Genomic DNA, 13,166 nt, shown 5'->3' on the forward strand with positions numbered 1-13,166 from the left:
AGACTGGGCAGTGGGCTGGGGAGATGGCCCAGCGGTTAAGGCACTTGCCTGCAAAGCTTAACGACCTGAACCCATGTAAAGCCACATGCTGCACAATGTGGCAACTACATCTGGAGTTCATTGCAGTGGCTAGATGCCCTGGTGTGCCCATTCTCATTCTCTCTCTCTCTCTCTCTCTCTCTCTCTCCCTCCTTCCCTCCCTCCCTCTGCCGGTCTCCCTCTTCTCTTTCTCTCTCTGTTTGCAAATACACAAACTTTTTAAATGGTCATAGGTTCATGTTAGATGAGACTATGTGGGTGAATTTGGGCCAAACCAAACTTTGGCATGTATTTTGAGTGGTGGGGTCTGTCTGGATAGGCCTACCCATTATACAGGGACCACTTGGTAGGAATTCAGATGGATAGAACATAAGGGTCTCCAGGTCACCCTGCTTGGATGTGGCCTTGGATTGTAATTCTATCAGAGATGCTCAGATTTGGGCTCTGATGTGGGCACAGGGCAGCCCCTTGCCAAAGGTCATTCCAGGACCAAGCAAATGGAGTGATTTTTCCACCAATCTCTCCCTGTTCCTAAATACCCATTTAGCTGAGCCTGGGACTGCAGAGTGGAGAGAACCTATCCCAGAGTCCAGATACTTCACTAGCTCATAAGACTTTTATTTCGGGAGGCATGATGAGGAGGTTTCCACAGTTCCTGTGATGGGCAAAGGCAGTTCTTACAGCACCTTCCAAGGTTACTTAGGTAGGCCAGAGGACAAAGCACCAAAGCTGGTGGAGCAGATGTGAGATATATGATGGTGGGGGATGTCAGGAGACCAAGGGCCACTTATGGTCAGGAGGACAGAAGAAGCCAGGTGTGGTGGCACACCTTTAATCCCAGCACTTGGGCAGAGGTAGGAGGATCGCCATGAGTTTGAGGCCAGCCTGAGACTAGAGTGAATTCCAAGACAGCCTGGGCTAGAGTGAGACCCTACCTCAAAAATCCAAGAAAACAGACCTGGAGAGATGGCTTAGCAGTTAAGGCGCTTGCCTACAAAGCCAAAGGACCTCGGTTTAATTCTCCAGGACCCACGTAAGCCAGATGCATAAGGTGGCACATGCATCTGGAGTTTGTTTGCAGTGGTTGGAGGCCCTGGTGTGCCCATTCTTTATCTCTCTCTCTCTCTCTCTCTCTCTCTCTCTCTCAAATAAAATTTAAAATTAAAAATCCAAGAAAACAAAAAAAGAGCAGAGAGGACCTGGAGGCTCAGTGAGCATGTAAGACTTCAATAGAAATCTGGCCCTTGCAAGGTTTCCACATCCACTGGGAATAACCTCACATCAGCTTTCCTCTCTGAGTCTGCTTTCTCGTCTGTAGGATGGAGGCAACAGCATTTGCCTAGAGGTTTGAGGGGTAGTGATTACTGCTCACAGGCCACCTGCTCCTACTGCTCAGGCCAACTGACATAGGCAAGACACTACCAGAAGTTTTCAGCAGGCTCTAGAACTATCCTGGAAAATGTATGAGGAAGACAGAGCTCTAATCTCAGGTTCTCTCCTCCTATTGATGCCAGGAAAAGAAATGCCTGGAGGAGTGGAGAGGAGTACCTGGGTTTAGACCCATTCCCATCAGGGCTGGGCACTGGTAAGGTAGGGAAGAGCTGCTGTTAGTTCTCCAAGGCTAGAGTCCTGGGGGTTAATGGAAGCCTATGAGAGGTGAAGAGGACCCAGTCACTCTCAGATACTTGTCTTATGGCTTTTGAGCCCAAGTGGCCTTAGAATCAAAATAGTCCTTCTTTTACGGAACACATCCGAGGTATGGAGTGCGCTGAGCCAGACTTCTGGCAGGGCAATAGGGAGAGAGTTAGAGAGGGCATCAGGAAGCAAGAGGGTACCACAGCCCCTCCTCCCAGCTTCTCATCCCTGTTTCTCCCTGACCCCAGTGCTATTTAAAATGAGACAAAAAGTGGGCAACTGGATAGTTGGGCGTGTCGATACCTAATCCCTGACAGAGGCCCAGCAAGCGGAGGCGGGCCTCAGCAGGGCTGGACCCTGCACAGGCCACATTGCAGTAGGGTTCCTCATACTGACCGGGTATCACAGCCTCCTCCAGCAAGTTGAGGCGCAGTAGGCCCTGGTCATGCAAGGCCTGCAAGGTCTCTCTACTGCCAGAGGAACTCAGCATCTGTAGGTGCTGGGACACCACACACATGATGCCCACCAAGTGGCCACGGGCACGTGGGTGGGCAGGCAGGGCAGGCCGCAGACCGCAGGCCACCATAGTAGAAGCCAGTAGCAGATCTACACCATAGAGCTCCAGGATCCAGTCACGCAGATAGAAGCCACCCATGCGAGGGTTGATCTCAATGAGCTTCGGCCCGGCCTCAGTCATCTTGAGCTCCACGTTGAAGACTCCATCTAGCAGCCCACAGCCCAGGCAGCAGCGAAAAGCTGCCTGCACCATCTGGGCCTCCTGCTCTGGTGCCAGCCCAGTGGGCATGCAGGCTGCAGTTTCTGTGAAGCCAGGCAGCCTTGTGGGGCCATTGTCAGAGACAAAGGCAGCCAGCAGCCGTCCGCCAAACACCACCAGGTCCACATCGTGCTCAGTGCCCTCCACAAACTCCATCAGCAGCATGGCATTGCCCCAGCCCAGCCCAATGCCAGGGTGGTCAGCCTCGCCCTGCAAGTCACGAAGGATACGGGAAAAGTGCTCGTGGCACTGTGGCCCATCCTTCACTAGCTGCACGCCCACTGCACCTGACCCAAACTCCAGCTTCATCACACCTGGCAAGGGTACCTGGGAGACAGCTCTTTCCACGTCAGCTTCTCTCTCCAATGGGCAGCAAGCCACAGCATGGAGGGAGGGTGCAGGCCAGGGTGGGCCGTGATGGCACAACAGGTGCAGCTGGGTGCGACTCTTCTGCTTGGCCAGGCACATAGCAGCTGGGGGGCTGCAGGGCAGACCCAGCTCATGGCAGAGCAGGGATGTAAGCACCAGGCAGTCATCCCAAAAAGAAAAGCATCCATCTAGATGCAGGCCACGTGTCCGTACCAGCTCAGCCAGCAGCCGGGCATTCTCCTCATCCTTCCGGTGCTCTGTCACATCAAAGTGGATGAATGTCTGCACCAGCTGGGACGCAAAGTGGTTGGGGTCTGACTCCACCAGATGCAGCTGCAGAAACCACAGAAGGGCAGGACGCCCAGGTCAGCAGGTACTGAGTGTGAAGGAGACAGGATGGCCCTCAGAGGAGATGGGCTCATTAACTCCAGGTCTTCAATATGTTTGTTGATGACTTGTTAAATAAATAGGAGGTGCAGAAACGGGACACCTACCACAGCCTAGAGAGGAGGGAAGGCAGCAGAAGAGGCTTTGGAAGGAAAGAATATAGCAGGGGGAAAGTAAACTAGCAGAGGGCTCATTGGCACATTCCCACACACATGCACAGCTTCCCTGCAGGGCTTGGAGACCAGCCACCAGGGCTGAGGCTGGGGACAGGTGGTTTGGTTGTCATTCACTCCACATGCTCTAATACTGGAAGGTATGGAGGAAAACCTGTAGGGCCCTATGTCCCCAAAGTTTATGGCCCACTAGGGGAACACAGACAAAAAGCAGCTGATACGGCAGTGACAGCCGGTGCTGTGGGAGGGGAAGTAGTTGTGTGCGTGGTAACACTTGGCATTAAGTTGGGCAGCACTCCAGAATGGAGAACGAATGAACGGGCTGTGCTAGATGGAGCAGAGAGGTGAGGGCTGCTGGAGGAGAGCTCTCAGGAGCTGTGCACTGTGAGAGAAAGGAGAGGCTTCTGTGGTAAAACAAGGGTCAATTTGAGAAGGTCTTGGCTTTCTTATCTGTTCAGTGGAGATGAGACTCTCCTTCCTGGCTTGCTCCAGATTCTGCAATATGAACCTGATTAAGATCTGTTAATTGCTCTTTAGCATGTGCGTACCACACCATAGGCCCTGGTGCCCAGCAGCAGGAATTCAAACTTCCTAAGCCTGCTATTCAAGACCTGGGCTCTGCTAGGCATGGGAGCACATGCCTGTAATGCCAGCACTTGGAGGGATGAGGCAGGAGGATGTGAGTTCTAAGCCAGCCTATGCTACATAGTGAGACCCTGTCTCAGACAAAAAAAAAAAGGAGTGGGCTAGAGAGATGGCTTGGTGCTTAAGACACTTGCCTGCAAAGCCAAAAGACTGAGGTTCAGTTCTCCAGGACCCATGTAAGCCAGATGCACAAGGTGGTGCATGTGTCTGGAGTTCTTCTGCAGAGGCTATAAGCCCTGGTGTGCCCATTTTCTCTCTCTCTCTCTCTCTCTCCCGTTTCTCTCTCTCAAATACAACAGATAAATAAATAAACCTGTTTAAAGCCCGGTGTGGTGGTACACGCCTTTAATCCCAGCACTCGGGAGGCAGAGGTAGGAGGATCACCGTGAGTTCAAGGCCACCCTGAGACTACATAGCCTGAGCTAGAGTGAGACCCTACGTCGAAAATCCAAAATAAATAAATTAATTAATTAAATAATAAATAAATAAATAAATAAACCTGTTTAAAAAAGGGGGGAGGGGAAGGGTGAGTGTGAGGTGTGCATTGATGGCTCATACCTGTAATCCCAGTACTGGGAAGGCAGACGCAGGAGGATCGCCTGAAGTGCAAAGCCAACCTAGTCTACATTAGTAGTAAGTACCTGAGTACCATTAGTAGTAAGCAACCTGAGCTGTAGTGAGACCCTGTCTCAAAATAAATAAATAACCCCATCCAGAAAATAAAATAAATAATAAAAGCTAGGGGGATAGATCATTGATAACAGCGTTTGCACAGTAATTGTAAGACTCTAGATTCAACTCTCAGTACTGCAAGGAAATTTAAAAGTTAATTAATTAAATTAAAACACCTCCTGAGCTCTGATGTAACCTTGAATACCGCCCTATCTCCTGCCCAGCCCAGCCCATCGTCTCTATTTTCTCCCCACCCCAACGCAGTCCCCCACAAATTACGCAGTCACATTTTCCACATTTGTGGAAACTGCAGAGGATTCAGCACATCTGGAGTGCAATGGATAACCCTCGACCTGCCTGCCCGGTTAGCATCTCCTCTACTTTCCTTCATACCTGACCCTGCAGGACAGGAGGAATTTAGCGCCTTAGCCACCGCGTGGTAGCCAATCCCGCCTCTCCCTAGCGAGAATGCCCCGCCCCTGCCCCGCCCCCTGCCCCGCCCCCTAGAGCCCTTGCCCCGCCCCCAGCGGATGGCCCCGCCCCTAAGCTGTGGTCTCCGCCCACTTCGCCCTCGATTCACCTTCAGCCCGTAGTCCCGGGCCGCCTCCCACACGAACTTCTTGCTGACGCCGCCCGCGCCCACCACCAGCAGCTGCTTGCCCTCCATGAGGCAGCGTGCCGAGCGCCGGAGCATGGTCTCCACCAGCGGTGCGCTCGCCGCCTCCTCGGCCGCGGAGCCCAGGCGCGGCGCCGCCCACAGCCCCTCGAGCGCGCCGCACGCCTCCAGGCACAGGCCGCTGTTCAGCTTCAGGACCACCGGAGTCAGCGTGCGGCCGATCACCGTCAGAGTGAAGTCTACGCCTGAGCGGGAGAGGACCCCGGGGCTCAGCTCGCAGCATCCCTTGGGGACCGCCCCCTTCCCCCCCAGCTTCCATTCGACCCGGCCCCGACCGTCCGGTGCTCACCCACCCAGGAAGTCAGTGTGGGCCTGGCGCCCGCCACGCTGCTCGGCGCTCAAGCCGGCCTCCAGGGCCAGCACGGCGGCCAGCGCGGCTTCAGCGGCCTCCTTGATGCGCTGCCGTACAGCCGCCACCTGGGCCTCCTCTTCCAGGCCGCACTGGGCCAGCGCCACATCCAGAGTCCTCGGTAGCGTGTTGCGGTGGCGCACAGGCCGATCTCCACGACCCACGCCACACACCACCTGAACAGAATGCTCATGAAGCTGGCCCCCAAGAGGACCTTTCCCAAGACTGACCCTTCTAAGTAACCCCTCTCTCCTTACCAGAAGTAACACCCTCCCCATGCCAAGATCTAGGCTAAACACTTCCCTTGGCTTTTGTGAACCCACCTCTTCCATCTCCTTTGTGACACATTTTATGAACCACCTTCCGCTCAAACTGCCCATCTGGTCCCCAGGCCCTCCAAAGAAGCTCCACAGGCTTCCGTGCCTAGCTGGAGGGCTCCAAGCATGCTTGCTCCTACCTTCTGCGGCTACCGTGGTGTGCCCCAGCCCTGACATGTTCCCTGGAAGCCTCTCACCTTCCCTGGAGTCCTGTCTTGGGGTGGACCATTTCACTGTCAGCTTGACTCAGATCTGGGTACCCAGGAGAGTACCCAAACCTTCCTGAGCTCTCCAGTTTGGAGACCCTCCTATGGGACTGACCCTATGTCAGTTTCTTCTGTGAACAAGAGTGTTCTGGGAAAGGAATTGGCTCGCTGGGGCCCTGGAACTTAAGCTGGACACAGGGGCCGTGACCCCTAAGTAGGAGGGTTCAGGAGAGTTGAAGAGGAAGGAAACAGTGTCAGGCCCAGAGAAAACCAGAATGCACACACCCCCACCCCCACCAAAGATCATGTCCTTTCCACCCAGAGGCTGCGAGGAGCCTGCATCATATCAGCGGCACAATGCTGGAGTGCATAGCGTCATGTCCGGGACTTGGGCCCCTCTCACCTTGCTCAGTAGAGGCCTGTCTCCCTGAATCCGACACACCAAGGCACAGATATGCACAGCTAGCTCCGGGCCCACGGCAGGACTGCCTAGGGGAAAATGGGGAGGTCTGAGCCCAGCACAGGTGGTCCAAGAGGCTGAACCCCACCACTCCTGCTTCTTGGCTGGCACAGGTGAGAACCTGGTAAAGGCAGCTGGGCAGGTGGGCACAGAGCCTCCACCAGGACACTCTCTTCCTCCTCCACCTTCTCTAGCAACGCCAGTACTGTGTCCACCACTGTATCTGGCTGTGCCCGTGGGAACAGACGCAGTGCCTGCTGTCCCCGCCAGCGCCAGCCACTGAGCTTCACAGCCACCTACGGCAGAGAAAGGAAAGGGACCTCTGGGCTCCACCCAGAGATGGCTCAGCGGTTAAGGCGGTTTCCTGCAAAGCCTAAGGGCCCAGGTTTGATTCCCCAATACTCACATAAGCCAAATGCACAAGATAGCACATGTATCTGGAGTTCGTTTGTAGAGGCTCTGGTGTGCCCATTTCCCTCCCTCCCTGCCCCCCCTTTCTCTCTCAAATAAATTAAATAGTTAGGAAAAACAAAAAGAGAAAGGGACTTCATTGTCACCATCCCATGCACCTGAAAGCTAGGATGCAAATGTAGTGAGTAGCTAAGGTAGGAGGGCCCAGGGCTAACAGTTGGGAACTGCTTCCTAGCAGGCTTTGGTAACCACCCATGGGCCCCCTCCTGCAGGCACTTACACACACTTCAGGGAGAGCAGGGGTCTCACCTGCAAGGAATCCCCCAGGGCCTTGGAATGCACAAAGGCCTCAACTTCCTCCTTCACCAGGGTCTCCTGGCCCTCTTTGCCACTCAGCTCCACCAGCCGTAGTCCTGGGCTGGCATCCCCTCCCTGAAGCAGCTCTGAAGGCTTGTAGGTGAAAGCTAGGGTAGCTGGCACGGCCACCCCAGTTTGCTGGGATAGCAAGTGCCTCATCAGCAGCCGGTCCTCCAGCAGCTGCGCCAGCTCTGCTGAGGCTCCTGTGGGGCAAGTCAGGTTCCTGGCCAGCTCCGCAGCCTTCTGGCCATGACCAGATTCTGGCCCCAGGCCTGTCAGGAAGTAGGTGGCACGTCGAGGGGGCACAAAGTCATCCAGGAATGTCAGACCCCCTGGATAGAAGCTCACGGCCTTGGAGATCAGCAGGGCTGCCTCACCTTCCTGGCCTGGGACTGGCACCTTGGCCAGCCAAGCAGGAGACAGGCAAAGAAGCATGTTTCCTATGGGCAAAAGAAAGTGGGGAGCTGGCCAGCCAAAGCCCAGCACCCTCTACCACCAGCCCAGGTTCCTATGTCATGGGAGGTGGGGGGAGGCAGTTGTTCCCAGAACCCGCCCCTATGCAGAGTATGGCAACTAGTCCCATGGATGGAATGCAGGGGGTTGCCAAGGTTGGTGGGTATTTTGGGATGTGGCAGGGCCAGGGCGGGGTTGCCCTTTCTGCAGGACAGGGTGAGGAGCTTGGGCATACACTTACCCGGGCTCTGGACCCCACCCTCCAGCAGCAGGGACAGAAAGGTGCTGGGAGGACCCAGAATGCATAAGGTCACCTCTGCCCCAGGGCAGCCTGGAAGGGAGGAGAGAACATTGACAAGCTCACCAAGGGACTTCTCACCATCTTTCTGCCCACCTTTCCCCATCCACACATCTCTGCCCTTGCCCATAGACCTCCAGGTCCTTCTCGGGTCAGATGAGAAGACAGCAGGAAACAGAAGGGAGCTAACTGGGAAGAGGGAGGTGCCCACCATGCTGCCTTGTGATACTGTCTCCCTTTTCTCTGCAGTTGGTCCAGAAGGTAGTGAAGTCTAGGTGACTGAGACATGAGTGTAGCCTGAGCTTAGACTTTTTGTGCGTCTTTCAAAGGGCCACTGTTTCTCTGAGCCTCGGTTTTCCAGCCTATACAATGGGACCAAGCCTGTGATTCTCATGTGTGCCAACTGTAGGTTATTTGGCCCACACAAAATCCTTCATGACCACCTGATTTATGAAGCAGATAAAAGAGGGAAGGCATCTTGAGGATTCTACTGTTCAATTGCTGCCACAGCATCTCCTAAGACACTGCTCTAGAAGTTTCTGTTCCACAGAACATAGTTTACTGCAGGTCATATGTCTGGATTTACCTCACTGCCTGTAGACTTGTAGGCGTAGTGTCCTACTGGTTGGAATACTGACTCTCAGCACACACTAACATCTGCCCTAGCTAGGCTCAAAGGGCATACTGTACATATATGTATGTATAGTTTGATTTTTTGGTTTTTCGAGGTAGGGTTTCACTCTAGCTCAGGCTGACCTGAAATCCACTTTGTAGTCTCAGAGTGGCCTTGAACTCACAGCAATCCTCCTACCTTTGCCTCCCAAGTGCTGGGAATAAAGGCGTGCGCCACCATGCCCAGCTTTTTTTTTTTTTTTTTTTAATCTACATAGCGAGAGCAGACCAGGGTGGCATGAGAACTCTGACTTGACTTCATTGGTTCTAAATGTCCTTGTCCCCTGACTGCCTCACTGCCTGTAGATAGAACCGGAAGCTGGGAAAGGGGACTGGGAGGAGAAGCAACTCTCTGCCCCCAGGAGAATTCCCATTGGTGGAGCCCTCCGGCACCTGTGCGGGGCACCTGGCTTCGATCCTGGGTCTCCAGAAGGCCAGCTTGTTGCAGACAGCTCTGAAGGATGCTGTAGTAGTGGACAGTCCAGGCCCGAGCCTCAGCCTCTTCCGGGGAGTCCTTGCAATCCAGGCCCACATCCTGCTGCCAGGGACCCGGGAAGCAAACTGTGGGCGGCGGGCCACAGCCCCCTTTCCGTGGGCTCTCCTTTCCATCCAGGTTCTTCGAGTCAGGAGGGCAGTCCCACTCGGGCCCCAGTGAATCCAGGCACAGCTGAGGAGGGCAGAAGCAGTAGGTTTGGGGCAGGATTGGCAAGGGAGTATCTTAAGTAACTTGATGGTGTAAGACCTCTCCCACTCTCCCAACCTAGGCTGCATTCAAGGGACTTGGAGATATGTATAGGGTTTTTTTGTTTGTTTTTTCAAGGCAGGGTTGCACTCTAGCCCAATCTGACCTAGAACTCACTCTATAGCTCCAGGCTGACTTCAAACTCACAGTGGTCCTCCTACCTCTGCCTCCCAAGTGCTGGGATTAAAGACGTGAGCTACCATGCTTGGCTTTCCAGCCCTTTTTGTTGATTCGTAGAGACAGTGTCTCATTCTCTAATGCTAAGCTGGCCTCAAACTTGCTATGTAGACTGAACTGGCCTCAAACTGTAGCAATCCTCCTGCCTCAGCCTCCCAAATGCTGGAATAACAGATGGGTACCACCACCACCCAGATGTTTTTGATTTTTTTTTTTTTTTTTTTGGAGAGGGTTTCATGTAGCCCAGGTTGGCCTCAAATTTGTTCTGCAGCCAAAGATGATCTTGAACTTCTGATCCTCCTGCCTCTACCTCCTGATGGCTGGGATTGTAAGCATGCACTGCTATGCCTGGTGCTGGACGTTAAACCCAGGGCCTCTGTATAGTAGGCAAGCAGTCTATGAACTGAGCTACATCCCCAGGCTGGTCTCAAACTGACAGTCCTCTTGCCTTCTGAATGCTGGGGTCACAGGTGTTTGCCTCCACATCTAGTTCACTTTCTTTTCAGCTTCGTGGAATCCTCACGTTGTTTTCTTTGCAGGAAGCTCAACACTCCTGTCCCCCTCTCTGAGACTGCTGGGAGCCTCAGTATGACAGAGATGGAGACATTCCAGTATATAAGGTCTCTCTGGCCCACTAAGTACCTGGTGCCTGCCTTATTCCACCCCCGGGGTGCTGAAGAGGCATGACTGGCCTGGAAGAATCACTTGGTAGTGTTGTGGTCCAGTAGAGGTCTGGGCCTCAGGCTTGGACTTGGGTCTCAGAACAACAGAGCCAAACTCTGGGCCTCTGTGAGGGCGTTGGTAACCAGGCCTGTGGGCTCACTGCTATGTCCCAAAGGCAACACTCAACAGATGCTGTTGGAATCACAAGCTATCAAGGGGCTGACACCACCCACCCTTCCAGATGAGTGCCTGGGTGGGGTCGGTCAGGGGGTTGGAACTGTCAAAAGCAGTCAGCCCTCCAGGGCTAGATCTCTGGGTGCCAGCCCTCCCTCTATCCAAGGACTTGGGGCTCCGTGGGAAGGGACCACAGAGACTCACTCACCATCTTGAAGGTGGAGAGGCTGAGAGACTGAAGGACAAAGACAAAGCAGGGAGTCAGAGCAGCGGTCTGCTTAGCCCACTTTTCAGTCCCTACGAGTTAGGGAGAACAGATACCCTTAGCCCGGTCCCTGATCAGCTGCCCCACCCCCACCCCAAGGAGAAGGAATTTCTGCCCTAGGAACCCCAGGAGTCCTGCACTCCTAAGTTTCATCATCCTTCGTTGCCCTGGCTACCCTGAGGTTCCCAGCTCAGTCCCTGAAGCATTGGGGCACCCAGGGTGCTTGTGGGTGTGCAGGGCTAGCGTGGAGGGTCCCGCTGGGGAGGGGCGAGCTCCGGGTTCCTGATGCGCAGCCCACCTTCCTGGTTCCCCCGCGGTGGGGATGGAGCCGGGGTACTTGCGGATGGCGGCAACTGGACGGGACGGCAGACGCAGGGCGGAGGGTGCTGCAGCTGAGGCGGCACAGTACGGGTGGCCGATGCGTCGCCTTATATAGCCTGCCCGGCCATGCCCAGGGCGGGGACAGGGGCGGCCTGGACCTACACCAGAGCCCCGCCCCTCTTGGATCTCGGTCCCAGGCTTGAGACTTGTGGGATGGAGGGTGTTCGGATCGGATGGCAGTGAAGCTTGGGAGGGAGGCAGTCCCAGGGACAGCAGGAATTATTCGGAGACACAGTCCTGACCCAGGGCCAAGGGCAAATGCACAAGACTGTCCAGAACAGGGCTGGAGGGATGGCTTAGCAGTTTAGACACTTGCATGCAAAGCCAAAGGACCCAGGTTCGATTCCCCAGGACCCATGTAAGCCAGTTGCGCATGATGGCACATGCCTCTGGAGTTCATCTGCAGTGGCTGGAGGCTCTGGCACACCCATTCTCTCTCTCCCTCTTTGTCTCTGTCAAATAAATAGATAACTATAAAATAGATATAGAAAGACTGCAGAACAGGAGAAGAAGGGACAAAGACAGGAGGACAGGGACAGAGGGAGCAACAGGAAGAAGACATAAGAGAGGAGGAACAGGTTTAGGAGAGCCAAGCAGACAGTGGAGGTGTCGGGGCACACGCCTTTAATCCCAGCACTTGGGAGGCAGAGGTAGGAGGATCACCTTGAGTTCCAGGCCCCCTTGAGACTACATAGTGAATTCCAGGTCAGTCTGAGCTAGAGTGAGACCCTACCTTGAAAAACCAAAAACATAAAACAAACAAAAAGAAGGAAGAGGAGGAGGAGAAAAGGGGAGCCATGCAGAGCCTGGTACTGGAGCCGCCCAGAGGCTGCCCATGGTGCCACAGCCAGCCCTTAGATGGAACAGAGTTCCCAGCTCATCCCTCCAGCCTACTGCTCATCTCAGCCAGGAGCACCTTGCTCTAGCCATACTCCTGGCAAAGGCCCTCCTGAACCATTGGCACCCAAGCCAGCATGGGGACCAGTCCCAATTCTCAAGGATACAGACAGGACAGGACAGCGGCCCAGCGACGGATAGAGAGAAGGGGGCAGCAAGCTTGCAGGGTCTCCAGTGATCCTATGATAACACCTATGATCCCTAAATCCCCCACACACCACACCCAGAGGTTCACACTATCTTCTAGTGTGTGTCACACCAGTGAGTTCCAACCCTAGCTTGGGCTGCAGGACCTGGGTCCCTTCCCTTTCTGTCCCAAAACTCATTTTCATCTGGCCCTGGCACACCCATTTTCTCTTTCTTCCTCTCTCTTCCTCTCTCCCAAATTAATAAAAATATTTTTTAAAAAAAGAATCAAGCCGGGCGTGGTGGCGCACGCCTTTAATCCCAACACTCAGGAGGCAGAAGTAGGATCGCCATGAGTTTGAGGCCACCCTGAGGCTACATAGTTACTTTCAGGTCAGCCTGGACCAGAGTGAGACCCTACCTCGAAAAACCAAAAAAAAGAATCAAAGCCAAGTGTGGTGGTGCATGCCTGTAATCCCAGCAGCCAGGAAGCAGAGTTAGGAGGATCCCTGTGAGTTCAAGGCCAGTTTGAAACTACATAGTGAATTCCAGGTCAGCCTGGGCTAAAGTGAGACCCAACCTCAAAAAAACAAAAAGTGGGGGCAGGCAATGCAAAGCAGGCAGTTTGGGGGGTATGAGAACAGGGTGAGAAAAGAAGTAGTAATTTTTGTTAGCTTGTTTTTTGTGTGTGAGTGTGTGTGTGTTTGAGGTAGGGTCTCATTCTAGAACAGATTGACCTGGAATTCACAATGTTGTCACAGGGTAGCCTTGAACTCATGGCAGTCCTCCTACCTCTGCCTCCCAGGTGCTGGGATCAAAGGCGTGCGCCACCATGCCTAGCAGTTAG

At 54.2% G+C, this 13,166-nt stretch overlaps 1 protein-coding gene and 1 pseudogene across 1 annotated transcript; both read right to left on the minus strand.

The window, feature by feature from the left end:
* Positions 1 to 1,907: 1,907 nt before the first annotated feature.
* Positions 1,908 to 7,911, minus strand: Carns1 (carnosine synthase 1). The gene is made up of 6 exons (XM_004656755.2): positions 7,424 to 7,911; positions 6,825 to 6,999; positions 6,647 to 6,732; positions 5,665 to 5,896; positions 5,276 to 5,556; positions 1,908 to 3,151 (listed from the first exon to the last, which is right to left on the minus strand). Exons 1-6 carry the CDS (start codon positions 7,904 to 7,906, stop codon positions 1,925 to 1,927), a joined length of 2,484 nt encoding a protein of 827 aa, XP_004656812.2. The 5' UTR covers positions 7,907 to 7,911; the 3' UTR covers positions 1,908 to 1,924.
* LOC123457997 lies at positions 4,944 to 5,067 on the minus strand (annotated as a pseudogene).
* Positions 7,912 to 13,166: the final 5,255 nt, after the last annotated feature.

The sequence above is a fragment of the Jaculus jaculus genome, chromosome 1 (assembly GCF_020740685.1).
Source record: "Jaculus jaculus isolate mJacJac1 chromosome 1, mJacJac1.mat.Y.cur, whole genome shotgun sequence".
NCBI classification, from domain to species: domain Eukaryota; kingdom Metazoa; phylum Chordata; class Mammalia; order Rodentia; family Dipodidae; genus Jaculus; species Jaculus jaculus.